This window comes from Monodelphis domestica, chromosome 4 (assembly GCF_027887165.1).
Source record: "Monodelphis domestica isolate mMonDom1 chromosome 4, mMonDom1.pri, whole genome shotgun sequence".
In the NCBI taxonomy this organism is placed as follows: domain Eukaryota; kingdom Metazoa; phylum Chordata; class Mammalia; order Didelphimorphia; family Didelphidae; genus Monodelphis; species Monodelphis domestica.
In genome coordinates this window covers 363,353,107-363,371,284 of record NC_077230.1, presented here as the reverse complement: position 1 = coordinate 363,371,284, position 18,178 = coordinate 363,353,107, and the positions used below count along the sequence as shown (strand labels likewise).

The 18,178-nt window shown below is 41.7% G+C and overlaps 1 protein-coding gene across 2 annotated transcripts in view; it reads left to right on the top strand.

The window, feature by feature from the left end:
- Positions 1 to 18,178, top strand: part of GRIK3 (glutamate ionotropic receptor kainate type subunit 3) — a 344,698-nt gene that overhangs the window by 212,270 nt on the left and 114,250 nt on the right. For both annotated transcript variants that reach the window (XM_001380822.4, XM_056795163.1), the window contains exon 5: positions 4,942 to 4,995. In XM_001380822.4, the coding sequence (XP_001380859.1) occupies positions 4,942 to 4,995 (54 nt within the window). The remainder of the gene's footprint in view (positions 1 to 4,941; positions 4,996 to 18,178) is intronic.

Below are 18,178 nucleotides of genomic sequence, written 5' to 3'. Positions count from 1 at the left end.
AAAGATCCAATAAGTTCCTCCAACCCTAAAAGGCCCAGGGCAATATTCTGTGCCTCTGTCATTCAAGGACCAATCTAGCTAAGTTGAGAAATGCTCATTGCCTAAAGGTTGGGCAACAAAAGGTGAATTTTTCAACTTCATGAAAATTAAGTCATGGAATGGCTGCATTCTATGTGGGTATATAGCTCCCACATATCTTTGAAGACCTGAAGTAATTTAATGAGATTAATTGTTATTAGCCAAAAAAATATCACTTACTTGAAGAGCTGGAAGTGTTTAGAGGCCATCTAGTATAAGCCATATCTGAAAAAGAATTCTTGTTTTGCCCAATATTCACCTATTTCAGGGTAGCTAAGTGGCATGGTAGATAGAGTTCTGAGTCTGGAGTCAGGGAGACTCATTCCTGAGTTTAAATCTGGCCTCAGACTCTTACTAGCTGTGTGACCCTGGGCAAGTCATTTAACCCTGTTTGTCTTAGTTTCCTCATCTGTCAAATGAGCTGGAGAAGCAAATGACCAACCACTATAGTATCTTTGCCAAGAAAATTCCAAATGGGCTCACACAGAGTAGGATACAACTGAAAAATTGCCAAATATATTCCACCTAACAAGCGACCCATCCAGCCTCTGTTTGGAGACCACCACTTATGGGATAAAATCACTGCTGCCAGAGACAATCTATTCTGCTTTGGAAGAGTTGTAATTGTTAGGATGTCTTTCCTGGCATCAAGCCTAGATTGAACTCTTGGAGATTTCAATCAGTTGCTCCTGATTCTGCCTCTTGGATCCCAGCAGAACAAAATGAGTTGTCCAATATTATTTCATAAGTGTAGCATAGACTCTGAGCTCACTCTTCCAACCCACACACAGACTAGCAGGTTGAATCCCCAGAAGGTGGCTGTTGCTAAGCTCATAAGCTCTCACTCCCATTGATTATCAATTGATATCAATTAATCAGCCAGACATAATTAGTTTGCAGAAATGTCTATTTACTAAAGGGATATAATTAGAGCAATTGCTACAAAATATCCCTCCCAAACTTGGGCATACTGTTCCACAAGTATATTCAGAGTCCAAGGAAAAACAGACTCATGCTTGAGCATAAGTGACCAAAAGGGTAGCATACCAGAGCTGAAGGACTTTTCCTCCCCTTCCTGGGGCCTGCATGAAATCCCACTGAGTCATGGTGTAATGTTCTGCTACATTTTCTTTTAGAATCTTAAAACTGACCTTCCTCAGTAAACCTAATTTGTCTTCAGCGACCTATACAGATGTTCCAGGGGTTTAGACTACTATCCCTGGAATGCTGACTGCAAGGATTTCTGAAAAGTCTAAGTCCTTCAACCTTTGGTTAGGGAGGAAGAATCCAAGGGCTCTTCTTACCCCTTGCCCAAGTGACTGTCTGTCAGGAGAATGGCTCAGCCAATTTCTATTAATTGATGGCCAGACACTGCAATGCTTGGAGTCTGAACTAATTTGCTGTTTTATAAAAGATCCATAAGATATGACAGAATGTCCCCAAACAATACAAACACACTTCCTATGCAGTTCTATACAGTGACCTCCTTTCCTTCCAAATTGATTGACCAGGTTGTGGTCACATCATCTAATGCCCTTGGTTTAATGACCAATTCAACAGTTCTTACTTGTAGCGGGGTGGAATGATTCATAGATTGCCTTAATTACTCCCCACTCTTGCATGAGAGTTTAACTTTTTGTAGGATTATCCCTTCTTATCTTGTGGCTTCCACTGTAATTACATGAAATCTAAGATTCTTTTTCTTTCTTTCTTTCTTTCTTTCTTTCTTTCTTTCTTTCTTTCTTTCTTTCTTTCTTTCTTTCTTTCTTTCTTTCTTTCTTTCTTTCTTTCTTTCTTTCTTTCTTTCTTTCTTTCTTTCTTTCTTTCTTTCTTTCTTTCTTTCTTTCTTTCTTTCTTTCTTTTTTGAGTTGCTCTTTGGGGAAAGCAATCCCACCACCATCTTTCTGGTCATCCAATCCAAGACAGAATCAGCCTAATCTCTCATTCATGTGATAGTCCTTTAAGTCTTTGAAGATATCCATCATAGCATATCCAAGTTTTCTCTTCTTCAGGATTGAGCTCCAAGTTTACTCCACTGATTTTTACATGAAATGGAATCAAAGCCCTCACCATCCATCATAATTATTCATCTAAATGTTCTCCATCTTATGTTTCCCCTAGTAGATTGTAAGCTCCTTGACAGCAGTGACTGTCTTTTTCCTTTTTTATGTACCCAACATTTAGCATGGTGCCTAGAACATAGTAGGCTCTTAGTAAATTACTATTGATTCATTATCAATTACCCAGATGTTACTCCGGATGTGATTAAGACTAATTGTGATTAGTTCTAGATGCTGCATTTAAGGAAGACAATTAATTAATTTTAGGTTAAAATTCAGTTATCTATTCAAATATCTTCATATTTGCAATATTGTAGATTGATTGCTAGGGCCTTAAGAAGTGTTCAAAGTCATGAAGTCTGGTGGTTCCTAACCTTTTTGAGTAGAGAGAGACATCTTACTTTGCTTCTTAATGTCTCTGATCCCTACATGATATGGTTGTTATTATTGATATCCGTTGTCTGAAATAAAGCATGATTTGATATGGACTTCTTACATTAACAATATGACCCAAAGATTGAGTCCCATTCCATTTTACAGAGAACTTGAAGTTCAGAGGGAAAATGCAATGATTGAGGCTTAGTAAGAAGTGGAACAAGAGACAAGAGCTCAAGTATTCTGAAACCCATCATCCCCAGTCCAGTGGCCAATTCTTCCCTCTTTTGGCAATTTCCTAGTCATCCTTTTCATAGCTCGCTTTGTATATGCAGATTTCCCTTTCGTGTCATGACTTTTCCCATCAGCGTTTTGATATGTTGTAGGTAGGCATAAATCAAATGGAAATTTGGGGGAGTTTTGCAGGATCCAAAGACAGCATGCAAAGGACAGCAGATAACAGAAAAAGTTAGAAACTCAGAAATGCATAAAATAGATGTGTAGTATTATATAATGTCAACATATTTTGTCTTTTAATACCATAAATATATACAACTTTAAAGTTAAAATAAGTAAAAAAAAATAAAGTTTACAGAAGAACTCAAAAGCCAGCAGATGACACATGGTGGCTAAAATGTTAACATTGACCTACATATAGTCCAAGACAAAATACTTAACCCAGATTTTATTTTATTTTTATTTTTAAATTTTTATTTAATTAATTAATTTTGAATATTTTCCCATGGTTACATGTTTCATGTTCTTTCTCTCCCCTCCTCTCAGCCTCCTCCCATAGCCAACAAGCAATTCCACTGATTAACCCAGATTTTACCAAAAAAAGTATTATAAATATCCAGAAAAGAAAAAAATTTCAGACTTCTTCTCTGGTATGAAGGGAGGGCCAAAAAATTTTACACAGAACTTCCAGATCTTGGGGGGAGGCACATCATGGTGTTGGAAGGATACCTGTATTTGTTTTCATGTTGTCTCTCCCATTAGATTGTAAGCTCCTATAGGACAGGAACTATCTTTTGCTTCTTTTTGTATCCCCAGCACTTAGCACAGTACCCAACACAGAGTAGGCACTTAATACTTGTTTATTGAATTGATTAACTATCTGATGGGGAGGAGGAATACCCAGATAAAAAGGTTTGAATGAGTAGTCCATTTTGAGGGGTTTTTTTGAAATTATGTATTCTAATGTCTTATAGATACAAAGTAAGAGGTAGCAGGAGGGAGGGTGTAGAGGAAAGAATAATTTCTACTGCACCTTTCCTGATAAAATGAAAAGGCTACATATCTGTCAACTTACTGCCACTACCCCAAGATTCTGAGATTCATTCTGAGTGGGTCAATGGTTCAGTCTGCCAGAATCAAGACAAGTAATTACAAAACTCCTGGCCAATATGAATCAGACAAATCAGCAGCCTAAGGTGACATGCCCGCATGTCATGATTGGACATAATACAACATGGGCATTATACTCTAGAGCAGTGGTGGCAAACCTTTTAGAGACTGAGTGCCCAAATTGCAACCCTCATGCCACATGTGAGCCCTCTGCCTTACCCCAGACAGGGGAAGGAGGAAGCACTCCCATTGGGTTGCTAGGCCAGGTGCTGTGAGAAATGTCCTCAGGTATGTGTGGAGAGGGGGAAGGGAGCAGCCCCCTCCTGTACATGTGCCGCCATGGGTTCTAGGGCTCTAGAGAAACCCCAGACCAGGTCTTTATATCATTGAGGACACCAAGGAAATGATGGGAGAATATCTTCCCCAAAGGGCCATGTGATGAGAGGGTAGTACTGGACTCACCCAATGTCTTCCATGGTCTGCTCACATAACAAACTCTGCTCATATTTTATATATTATATTGTTAGTGTTATAATATTTATGAGACAGATGATTCCTGAATGGACTCATTTTGTGACCAGAGGAAATTCCACTTAATGGAAGCTCCAAATCACACCCTGTCATTGATCATACAGTCATGTCATTCATGCATGACTTTCATCACAAATGAGTGAATGTGGATGGCTCAGGAAAGACCCACACACACACATTGTTGGGAGGATAATTAGATACAATTCAAAGAAAGCTGCTTGACCTATTCCTCCTTCTTCCATGTCTGTAATGAAGACCTACATATATGCTTTGGGAATGGGAAAGTTTAATCCTAATATCAGAGGGAAGAAAATAATTTGGTTCACTTTTAAAATTTCACAACTTTGAAACAAATCCCTAATTTGGTTTTATTATAAAGGTAAACTGAATGTTGTCTCTTAAAAAAAAAAAAGAACCACAGGTTTCTGCTATGCTATAAGCACAATGAAGGTTGGGGGGGGGGATGTGGGACCATGGTGGAGAAGCATGTTCAGTTTCTCGTGCCCAGGTCATAATAGATCAATATTAATTGTCCTCCTCTCTCCCAAAGGCCATGGCAATGGGGATGATGACCGAGTACTACCACTTTATCTTCACAACTCTGGTAAAGTATGACCTTTCTTTGGTTTGGGGGGGGGAGGTTGAGGGAAGGACTCAGGGAGGCAACTTACTTGGAGTAAGGGATATTTTTTGCCCTGATAAGTTTAGGGCTTTCTCTCAGCAGAGTGGAAGGAAGACTTGGGGAAGGAGAGGAATGCCCAGAGAAACTTTTGTTTTCTTTTATTCAGTTTTGTCTTTTCCCAGTAAAGGCTGTGCAACTTTGGGGATTGAGGTATGCTGAGCAAGGTCCTCTGAGGCTACATTGAACCCTGGTTTCTTGGGGGAAGCCTTTAAATTGGACATGAGCCTTGAAAAGGAATGAAGCTCCTAGAATCCAGGCCCCAGCTCCATGGTCCCCTTGTGCCAAATAGATTGGTATTTCCCAGCTGTTGAGAGTGAATGATCTCTAGTGGAGAGACATGGAGTCCAAAAGACCTGAGATCCAAACCCACCTTGGGCACATATTGGTACAACTTCGGATAAGTCACTACTTCTCTGAGCCTCAGTTTCTTCATCTGTCCAATGGGAATAATAATAGCACATACCTCAGGGGATTATTGTGAGGACCAAATGAGAAAATGGAGATAAAGAATTTTGAAAACCTTAAGGTTTATAGTGTTCTTCCCCTCCCCTCCACTGATTTGACCATCTCTACTCCCAACATGCCCTTCCCTTCATTGTCTAATGCTCACATGCTAGTACCTTCACACGCACACACATACACACACACACACCTCAGATAGCTTAAAACTGCAATAAGGGGGGCATCTGGGTAGCTCAGTGAATTGAGAGCCAGCCCTAGAGATGGGAGGTCCTGGGTTCAAATATGGCCTCAGACACTTCCCAGTTGTGTGACCCTGGGCAAGTCACTTGACCCCCATTGCCTAGCCCTTACCACTCTTCTGCCTTGGAGCCAATACATAGTATTGACTCCAAGACGGAAAGTAAGGGTTTAAAAAAACTGCAATAAGACTTTGTATACATGCATGTACACATTCATACATGTGATATGTTATAAGTGTATACATGCATGTACACACGTATAGACGATATTCCAACGTCTTGGTGCTGTATGGCCACATGTGTATATACACACATATTTGTGTTCCTGTGTGTGTATACACACATACCACAACCCATCAGAAGGTATGTTGTTATTGTTATTCAGTTGTTCAATCAAGTCCAACTTGCTGTGAGCCCATGGACCATAGCTATCCATGGAGTTTTCTTGGCCAGAATACTGGAGTGGTTTGTCATTTCCTTCTCCACTGGATCCAGTGAATCACTTTTGTCAGACAACTAGGGGTGAAGTGACTTGCCCAGGATCACACAGTTAAGAAGTGTCTTAGGTCCAGATTTGAACTCAGGTCTTCCTGACTCCAGGCCCAGCATTCTAGCCACTGAGCCACCCAGATGCCTCCTATTATGTGCCAAGCACTGTACTAGCTACTACAGATACAGATTCAAAGAATGAAATAAATGCCTGTTTGCAATGGGCTTGGAGGCAACAGCTCATATAAAGTATAAACAGCATCCATAGTCAAATGTACATGCATGTCAATATTATAATGAGCTACTTTGTGTATATACACACACTGTACTATCTGTACATGGTAGTGAAATACAAGCTGTTTGGGAGGGAGAGCCTGAGCTTCATCTTATAGGGAGAGAAGGAGAGGCTGGGGTTAAGGAGGGGAGCACATTCCAGGCACGAGGCAAAGTCACAGAGGTGAGAGATGGAGCGTCTGAGGAACAGAATCAAAATGCAGCAGTGAGAGGAATGGAAGAATGTGCGAAGAAGCTAGAAAGGTAGGTTGGGTCCAGGTTGTAGAGGGTTTCAAAAGCTGAAGAAAGAGGGGCAGCTGGGTGGCTCCCTGCACAGAGAGCCAGGCTTGAAGACAGGAGGTCCTGGTTACAAATCTTAGACACTTTCCAGCTGTGTGACCCTGAACAAGTCACTTAACCCCCAGTGCCTAGCCCTTACTATTCTTAAAACCGATACGCAATATTGATTCTAAAACAGGAGGAGAAGGTGTTTTTTTTTTTAAACTAAAGAAAGGAGCTTCCCTTTTTTATTTTTATAGGTGTTTATATTATGTATATGTCCATATTATACATACACACACACACATGTACATTCCTCTAGGCATCCTCACGCCTCTACACACATTAACTCTCCTTCCTTCTGCAGCCAACTTCATATTTGCTGGTTCAAAATTGATAGTGGATGGATCACACAGAATGTCAGGACATTGAGAGACCCTAGGGATATATTTATGATGGGCATTTGTTGAGAAATGATGGTCTAGATTCCCCGCAGGTCCTGCCTGGACTAGATTTCCCTTCCCATGGATATATCTCAAGCTAGGACCAAAACTGGGATTATAATATAATAATTATAATATCATATGATACGATGCGATACGATACGATACGATACGATACGATACGATACGATACGATACAATACAATACAATACAATACAATATAATATAATATAATATAATATAATATAATATAATATAATATAATATAATATAATATAATAATGTAATATAATATAGTATAGTATAGTATAATACAATACAATACAATATATGATATGATATATGATATGATATGATATGATATAATATAATATAATATAATATAATATAATATAATATAATATAATATAATATAATATAATATAATATAATATAATATAATATAATATAATATAATATAATATAATATAATAGCATAACATGATCTATGATAATTGTAGAATATACAGGGTAGTAGAAGCTGGGGAGAGAGAGAGAGCTTATAAACGAAGATGCAAGGCTGGAGACCTCGCTCTAGCTATCCATCTAAAGAAGGTTCCAACAGAATGTTCCCAGGAGTGGCAGTGGGGGGCCCCCACTACAGCTAGAGCTAGGTCTCCAGCCTTGCATTTTCGTTTATAAGCTCTCTCTCTCTCTCTCTCTCTCTCCCCAGCCTCTACTACAATAGTATCAATATATTAATTAGTATATTGATACATTTTAATGTTAATATAGAATATAATATATATTATAACAATATAACATGCCATAACATAATATATTATGTGATATGACATGATATGATATAGCATGATGTGGCATGATACAATGATATCTCATGCTATAACATAATATGACATAATATGATACAATATATTATGTGATATGGCATGACATGATGATTATGATATGGCATGATATGACATATCATCACAATATAATATAGTATAATATAATGTAATACAATGTGTTATAATATAACAACATGTAACATAATCACATGCAACACATACACATAATTATATGCATGTATGTATACATATAATACAATGCTACACCTTATATACACAGGCGTGTGTGCATACATTCTTTCTTATATGCACATATCACACACGCATGTACACACAATACAGACAGACACACATGCCTACATAACACTGCTTTGGAGTTTTTAAAGCTATTGGTTCCATGACCCGCATTAGGAAAATCACTTCCTGAGAGCCTGTGTCCAGCCTGGCCCGTGTGATCTAATGGAAAGAATGGTTTGTCCGTGTGGGAATCAGTTCTGTTGCCTTTCAAAGATCAGTCCAAATGAGTTGCATTAAATACCCCCATGTGCCAGGCTCTGGGGATACAGCTAGGCACAGGGACTGAACCTGTGATTTCCTTAGTAGAGAGAATTCCCAGCTCCACCAGTGCACCTTCTCCTCCACTTGGAGTCCTGCCAGGAGCATTGAGAGGTTAAATGCTTTGCCCAGGGTCTTGTTCCCGTGGTGAAACTTGAACCCAAGTCTTCCTAGCTCCAGAGCCAGCTCTCCATCCACTCTATAGGCAATACAAAGACAAAGCAAAAAGCAGTCCTTGCCCTCAGCAAGCTTACATTCTATATCACATAAACAGATAAGTAGGTGTGATCATTGGATTAGGAAGAGAGTGTCAAACAATTTGGGAGATGAGAAAAGGATTCTAGTAGGAGGTCCTACATGGGCCAAGTCTCAGAGGAAGTTAGGGATTCAAAGTGATAGAGGTGAGGAGGGAGTGACAATCAGCCAGGAATGGTGGAGGATGGAATGCCGAGTTCAGAAAACAGTAAGAAAATGAGTTTGTCTGGATAACTATGTTTTGAAAGGCTGAATGTCTCACATGATCATTAAAAATAACATGTTGAATCATAGGAACCTTAGTATCTGAATTGTTTTCCCCAAATTATGTTAATTATATTATAATTTTTAATATTCATTTTCTGACATTTAAAATCCATATTTGCCCCCTCCCTCCCACCTTCCCCCCTTTCCAAAAAGGCAGGTAATATTAAAAGTTTTACATATATTATCACGTAATACACATTTCTCTGTTCATGGTACATATTTCCCTAAAACAAGACATATAGTGTTTACACTATTGCTTACACTAGAGAACAATTCACGGAGGCTAATACCTTCTTAATTTTGTAAACCCTCACCTTCTGTCTTAGTATCATTTCTAAGAAAGAAGAGCAGTAAAGGTTAGGCAATCAGGGATAAGTGACTTGCCCAGGGTCACACAGTTAGAAAGCATCTGAGTGCAGATTTGAACCCAGATCCTCTTGACACCATGCCTGGTGTTGTATCCACTGTGCTACCTATCTGCCCTAATCCATTTTTTATGAAGGATGTTTGCATTTTGCTTCCTTTTGAAAGACGATGAAGAGACCCAGACTTGAAGAAGGCTGATTAGTTTTTTCAGGCATTTCTGTTTTGTGATAACCTTCCCTCAACCCCTTTGTACCCCACCTGAAGACTGGAACCACTGATTTTCAATAAGAACTAGGTGGATTGTATCACATAGTCCTACCCCCCTTTCTTCTTTCCCCTCCTCTTCATCTTTTTCTTTCTCTTCCTTCACCTCCTCTCTCTTACTCCACTGCTTTTCTTTGCCCACCCCATGACCCTCCACTCTAGGATTAGCCCTTTGGGGGCATGTAAGGGTGATCAAAAAATCTGTCATTGTGGCTGTCAATCATTTAGTCAGTAAACATCCATTAAGTGACTTCTGTGTGCCAGGAAGTATGCTAAACCCCGGAGTTACAAATAAAAGCATAAGGCCAATCCTTGCCCTTAAAGAGCTAACAGTCTAATGGAGGAGACAACATGCAAACATCTGTATAAACAAGATATATTCAGGACAAACAGGAAATCATTAAAAAGAAGGAAGGTATTGGAATGGAGGGATTTGAAAAGGCTTCATGTTGAAAGTGGGTTTTCATTGAGACTTGGTGCCAGTGGGTCACAGAGTAGCTGCCTTTGGCAGTTGCAAACAATTAGAGATTAGTAGAGGAGGAGGACAGAGTGGGAGACACTTTGAAACTGCACACTCAAACCAGAGCCCAGCCAGACTGGCCTGGGGCAGATTTCTATCAGCAGCTGTCACTTTCAGGGAACTGACTAGATTGGACCATTCCCCCTTACAAACATGCACACACACACAGACTTTTATTCTCTCTCTCTGTCTCTCTGTCTCTCTCCCTCCCTCTCTCCCCCCGCCTCTCTTTCTTTCTCTCTCCCTCCCTCTCCCTTTCTCCCTCCTTCCCTCTCTCCCTCTCTCTCTCCCTGTCTCCCTCCCCCCTCTCTGTCTCTCTCCCCCTCTCTCTCTCTCTCCTTTCCCCCCCTCTCTCCCTTCCCCCCTCCTCTGTCCCCTCCCCTCCACCTTATCTCTCTCCCCCACTCTTCCGGGGCTCCACGCTTGCGCAGGGACACAGAAGCTGAGACCCATTTTTCTTAAGATTAGATTCTAAAGCTTTTGACCTAGAGGGAAATACCCACAAAGATGGGATGAATGGCGTTCTCTAGGGCACCAGGCCTTCATTTATGCCTCCTTTCTAGCTAGGTTCAGAAATTCCACCCTGAAGTAAGTCCCCAGCAAGGTGAGGATGGAGCCAGCCAGCATCCCCAGCACCTGAAAGCCCTGGGGTGCTGGCTTGCACACAGTGTTTACCCAACTGCTTCTGAGCATGTGGACAGATGTGTGGGCCCGGCTACAGTTCCACGGAATAAGGGGGCTGTAATAGCCTCCAGGACTCCACTTTGGGGGCACTGCGAACACGCTCCGTCCCAGAGCCCGGCCCCCTGACACAGACCACATAAGCAGCCAGCCATATGAGTGCAGTGGCCCAGCCTGACCCGGGCTGTTGACTACCAAGCGCGTTTCTGATCTTTTCCGTGATTTCTCTTACTGTGTTTCGGGGAGGAGGTGGGGGGAAGCCGCCCGAACGAAACGAGCCCAGGGGGCCTCTGGGCGCATCAGAAAGCTGGAGGCGGCCTCTACTTCATCAATATTTAGTCAGCCTTCTCTCTCTCTCCCTTTCTCAGAGATGCATAATGCATAGCCCTGAGCACGCTGAGAACGTTTGAAATCTGGCCGGCTTTCTGCGGGGGCCTTGGGTTCCTCTTTGACAGACAGTGTCTGCAGCCTCCTCTCTCGTTGGCCGGGGCTCTGGCGGGCACTGCGGGCGGGACCACCAGGGGCCTGAGCTGTTTAGTAGCCAAGGCTTCCTTTGAAGTTGCTCATTCTTCTCCGACTTCAATCCTGTTCCTAATCACCACGGGCACAGACCAATTTGAATTTCTATGGCAAGACCCACAGTCCGAGACATGAAGAGACAGAGAAGAGGGGAAAGGGAGGGGGGACCCCCCCCCCCAACACACACAACAACAACCCGAGACCTATTAGATTATCAAGTCGATCCCCGGGGAGTGTTGTAGGTCAGGCGACTCCGGCGGAAGAAGGCAGGCTGTGAGCTAGTTCCTTCATTAACCTTCTGTGTTTTGATTAGACTGCAGTCTCAGCCGGCTGGGCTTGGGCTCTACCCAGCAGCCAGACGGATCTGGCTGGCATGGGGAAGCCCTGGGGATCCCTGGTGAGTGGAATCTATCCCTGAAAACAGGAACCTTCCACTTCCAGAAGTCCTAGGGCTTCATGGGCCCTCCCTCACCCTAATCTGTGGCCCCACCGCAGAATTCCAGGGCAGTGGTCATGGTCTCAGGTCTTTGCTGCTTCAAGGATCCTTCCGCAGTGCTAAGTCCCTCCCCAGTCATTAGCGTAGGAGAAGCTAGCCTAAGAAAGGTACTGTGAGGAAAGATACGGGATTTTGGCTTCCGGAGGACATTGAACTAGAAGTGAACTTGGAGATGATCTAGCCTGGTCTTCCCATTTCACAGTTGAAAAAAACTGAGACTCAGAGAGAGTGACTTATCCAAAATCATACAGAAAAATATTAGGTAGCCTGGTATGATAGAAAGAGGATTAGATTTGAAGTCAGAGGACCTCAGATGAAAGAGTATGATTTCAGACAAGTCATTTCACTTCAGTCAATTCCTTTGCTAAAATAATATTGATGTTAAAAATAATAATTACTATATAAACCTATAGGATTCATTAAAGCATGCTTTATACAGATAATCTCATTGGATTTTGGAAAAAAAAAACCCTATGATATAGCACAGTGATGGCAAACCTTTTAGAGAGTGAGTGCCCAAACTGCTCCCTCATACTGCATGTGAGCCCCACCCCCTTATCCCAGACAGGGGAGGGAGGAAGTCCTCCCATTGGGTTGCTGGGCAGAGGGGCTGGTAATGTGATAAATATCCTCAGGTGCTCCCATCACCTCAGGGGGTGATGGGAGCAACCCCCTCCAGCTGGTGCCATATGTTTGCCAACATGGATATAGAAGCTATGATGATTCCCATTTTATGGATGATGACATTGAGTCTAAGAATGGGGAAGTGACTTCTCCAGGATCACACATCCATTTAAATGTCTAAGGAAACATTTGAACCTAGGACTTCTTGACAAGTGCTATAAGATGAGCTGGGTGACCTATAAAGTTCATTCTAGTTCTAAATGTAATATTATGATCCACTCTAGATACTATGCTGGGCTTGAAATTAAGGAAGACCCAAATTCAAAACTGGACTCGGATGCTTTGTAGCTGTTACACTGGGCAAGTCACTTAACCTCTGTATGCCTCAGTTTCCTCATCCAGGAAATGAAGATCATAATAGCAACTGTCACCCAAGGCTGTTGTGAGAATTAAATGGCATAATATTTGCATAGTGCTTTGTAAAACTGAAAATTTAAATATAAATGCTAGCTATTATAATTCCTGTTAATTATTATTACTATTATTTCTCAGTAGCCAATGCTATACCACTACACAAGCCTCTTTTGTTCTGTCCAGGAGGGTAAGTAAATTGCCAGAAGTTTTGTGGCTTCTGGGGAAATATAATATTCTACTTTTCAATGCTCTTCTCTCAGACATGTCTTTGGGACGCTGGGCCTCACAGTCCTGCTGGATGCCATTTACCCTTCTCTGACTCACTCTCTGGTTCAGACTAATGTCTTTAATGGATTCTCTTCTCGTCCTTGATTCTGTGGAGGAAATCTGGGAGGGAGGGAAGACATCACTTCACCTGGACCCTGGCTGTTGTCAAGGAGTCTGCCTCTCTCCTGTGCCCTACTCTCATGATGGAGTATTCTATGCCCCTTACCCACTCTCTCTTCCTTTTCATATTATATATATATATATATATACATACATATATATATATATATATATATAGCCAGATTCCATCCTCCTCTTAGCCTTGCTTTCATGCCCCTAATATTGAGTTAGGAGATTCTCCTCTCCATCTAGAGCTTCTCTTCTAGGACCAGGCTGAGGATGCCCCCGAGTGACAATGAAAGGAAAAGAGCCTTCCCACTGGGTCCTTTGCCAGACCACAGGAGGAAACGGTAGAGAAAGGCTGGACTCTCTGTCCTTGGTCTGGAGACTCTGGGATGGTTATATGTCACCCAGCCTACCATCTTTAGCATAAAAATCCTGCTGTGGGCCAATTGCTATGAACCAAACTCCATGTAGATTTAATGTGAGCAAAGAGTCAGGAAGCACCAAAGTCTTGTCATCCTTTGCCGTCTGCCTCTCACTTCAAGTAGTCTTGGCTGCCTGAAGACCTGACGGGCTCACTCTTCCTCCTCAATTTCCCTTGTTCTCTACTCACTTTTTATCATGATCTATTCCCTGGTGGAATGTAAACTTCCTGAGGGCAGTGCCTGGATTGGTTTTGTTTTTGCATTTCTAGAGCTTACCACTACACCTTTTCTGTGTTTTAAATGGCGTCTGACCTATAATTTCAGTTGTACAGAAAACTTCTTATATGGAAGGCTTCCCAGCTAATGCAAATCAGCATCTGAAACTTAGCAAACACTTAATAAGCACCTGCAATATGCCAGGCACTATGTGGAGCACTTTATACATATTTTCACTATGTGGAGCACTTTATACATATTTTCTCACTTGATTCTCACAACAACTGCTCTGGGAGATAGGTGCTATTATTATTCACATTTTTGCAATTGGGGAAACCAAAGCAGGAAGCAGTTAAGTGACTTGTTGAAGGTCACACAGATAATGTGTCTGAATCTGGCATGGAACTTGGGTCTTCTCAGCTCCAGAAACAGAACTCTACTTGCTTCACCCCATGACATGGTGACATATAAGATCTGGCACTTTGATCATTCCATCTTCTTCCCAGTCTTTCTCTCCCTTCGGGGAACTGAAGAGAGTCTAGAACCACTGGAAGCAAGAAGAGCAAGGTCTCTGTTCTCTCTGCCTCTCACCAACTCTGCCTCTCACACAGGCTCAGAGCATTGAATGATCAGTCCCCACCAATGAAGAGAGTCCTATGCAAACAGGCTTTTAGGCTCAAGGCAGCTAGGTAGAACCAGGATGCATAGAGTGCTAGGCACAAAGTCAACTCTTTCTGAGTTCAAAAGTAGCCCCAGATATTTGCTAGCTATATGTTCCTGGGCAAACCATTTAAGCCTATTTGCCTCAGTTTTCTCATCTGTCAAATAAGCTAGAAAAGGAAATGGCAAACCATTCATATTTAAGCCAAGAAATGGGGTCCTAAAATGTCTTAGTGTGACTAAAATGTCTGAATAATACAATATGTTCCAGAGGCAGTACTTGAACCCAAATATCCCTGACTCCAAGGCTGACCCTCTATCCACTACACCACACTGCCTCTTGATGTCATGACTGGTAGATATTCAATGCATGCTTTTAACATGACATAATATATTCAGTTGAATTGTACGGAATTAGAGGCAAAAAAACAGAATTCCCTTCCCACTTCCATGTTAACTCCTGGCAGTTGGCCCAAAATAGACGTGTTTGGTCAAGAGTGAAAGGCTATCCATCTTGTTCCCTTTCGGAAACCCACGTCACAGACTCACCCATTTAAAAAATTACTGAAACTTATTTCTCAAATGCAGAAGACATTTTAATTACCCTAGCTGCCATTATCTATTCCAGGCAGCTCCAAGCCGTTTGCAGATAACCTCGTATTAATCAGCCCCAGCTGAGCCCCTCGTACATGTCATGTGTAGGTAAATGCCTGGAGGTGGAAAAAAAAAGAATTATAATAAATTAATAGATAAGCAATCACAATTAATGCCACTTCCCTGCACTAACAGTTATATCACGGGAAAGATATTTTAATCTGTCATTCCTTAAGGCAGTGTTTTTCTAGCTCGAGATGCTTGTGCTTCAGCATCTCCCCGGCTAGACCCATGGGGTGCTAATGAATTAGTCTATTATGTTAGACTGAATGTTTCTAAAAGGTCCCCAGTCGATACTGAATACAGTGTGTCAACATTTGGCATCCAGAGCTACAACTTCCTGCCAAGCAGGGAGGTTGTGAGTAGTTCAGTGCCTATAATGCCCGGGGTCCTGGACCCATCCAGCTGCGGAGAGAAATTAAGGATGTGGAAAGAGGCTTCTTCACTGTCCTCATGTCCTAACAGTGACATGTGTCTTGGTAATGATGGGGATTGGATACTGCTAGGATGCTTTTCATCCTGAGTAATGGGAGCCAAAGTCCTATGATGCAAAGAGCATCTTGGATTTAGATACAGAATTAATTCTGGCTCTTCTACCTACTACCCTTGTGACCTTGGGCATGTCACCTTCTTGGAGCCTGAGTTTGCTACATCTATAAAATAAGAGAGCAAGATGAGGTAACCTGTATGATTCTCCTTCACCTCTAGTTCTATGATCCTGTAAAACAGTCATAGGAGGAGTGACTCTGAAGCTAAGGTAGCCAACATCAAAATCTTAGCAAGTCACTTTTCCTCCTTAGCCTCAGTTTTCTCATCTGTAAAAAAGAAGGTGGTGAAATTAGATGACCATCAAGCCTGACATCCTATCTACCAGAATGATTGCAAAGATCACATGAGACTGCATAGGAAAGCGGATTGTAAATTATAAACTATCATTCAAATATAAGGTCTGATTATTGTCATCATTTTGGGGAAGAGTGAAGTCTCATTAATGGCCCTGCCAGTCCTTAATTTGTCATGTTCTTTGAGTGTCTCAACAGCCCAAATCAGGCACTTTTTTGGGTTTGTTTATTTGTTTGAAAGCATCTGTTTTGCCAGGCAGCATTTCCCAAAATGGAAGCCTATGATTCCTCCATTAACACTTAAAAAATGTTTGTCTTAGCACTATTTAAGATGCCTGAGTATTTGAAATGCTATGTCCACATCTCTCATTTTCAGTGAGATAGTGGTGCCTTGTAGAAGCATTTGCCTATGAGTTTTGAGCTGTTAAGACGGAAACAACCTTTTCTGAAACACTTTTTTGACAATATGATTCTATATGGGAAAAAAAGTCATACCTCCTGAATTAAAAAAAAAAAGGTTTTGCCATTTTTGAGTGTTGCCCACTATGCTGTAGTCAATAAGCAAGTGTTTATTTAAAAATTTTTAAATATTCATGTTTACATGATTCATTTTCTTTCCCTCCCCCTTCCCAGAGCCAACAAGCAGTTCCACTGGGCTGTACAAATGTTGTCACTTGATACCTATTTCCATATTATTCCTTTTTGCTCTAGAACAATTTTAATGCCGAAACCCCAAATCACACAGATAGACATGTGATAAGTGATGTCATACGTTTTGCTTTTTAAGCCAGTGTTTATTGAACCTGTGGGATGAACAGATTTTGTTTCTACCTGCAGGATTTGTCATGGAAGCAAACTTTCTTGACTCCACCTCCTCCTCCTAATCTCTCCTCTTCCACAGCCCCCGCCAAGCCCCTGTCTCCCATTCCTCGCCCACCCACCCCCACCTTGGTTTCTAAGCAGAACCCTTTCTTTGTAGAGGCAGAAACTTGCTTGGTTTCCAAAAATCCAGCAGAAATGTGGAGCTGAGCCAAGGGGCCGAAAGCTGCCTTTCTTCTCTCTGCCAGTGGCTGTCTTGTCCTGCGTCCTCCTCTCCTAATGCTGTCTCAGAATTGGCTCATTCTGATGCAGCTTCTGAGAAAAATGCTAAGGCTGGGATTTCTCCCTTGAGAAACAGGTGCAGCTTAAGGGGGGGAGATGGAGGAGTACATAGAAGGGCAAGCAGTGTTGGGACCATCTCTCCCTCCCTGACTTTCAAAAGGTTAGAGTGCTTGAACAAGAGCAGAGGCAGGTCCTTCTTGGGGGGAAATTTTGTCCTGCCCCAAGATCAGTGTATCCCTCCAAACTCCAGCTCCCATCCACCTCCTCCTAAAGGAGCAGCATAATTAAAAAACAAATGAAGATCTTCAGTAGGAAATCATAGGATTGAGAGCTAAAAGGAACCTTAGAGATCATCCACGTCTATCCTCCTTGGTTTTTACCAACAATGCCCTAAAGGTTAAATGACTTGACTAAGGTCATACATGTAGTAAATTAGCAGAGTCAGAAGACATGTAAGTCCAATCCCTACTTAAGCAGGAATTCCCTGGTCCTCCAACCTCTACTTGGAGATCTCTATTGTTGGGAGGCTTACTTGTTTCTTCAGGAGACATTCCCGATCCTCAAAACTTCCCCATTTCTGAAAAGGGAACCATCTTTCTTATTATCAGTCAGGTTCATAACCTCAAAGTCATTCTCATCGCTTTATTATCCCTTGCCCTTCACATTTAATCATTTGCCAGATCTTGTTTTTACCGACACAGCACTTCTCATGAAAGTTTCCTTCTCTCCACTCACACAGCTACTCCCCTAGTTGAAGACCTTATCATCTTTAACCCAGAATTTTGCAGTGGCTTCCTACTTTATTTCCCAGCTCTCGATTCTCCAGTATGCTTCCATACA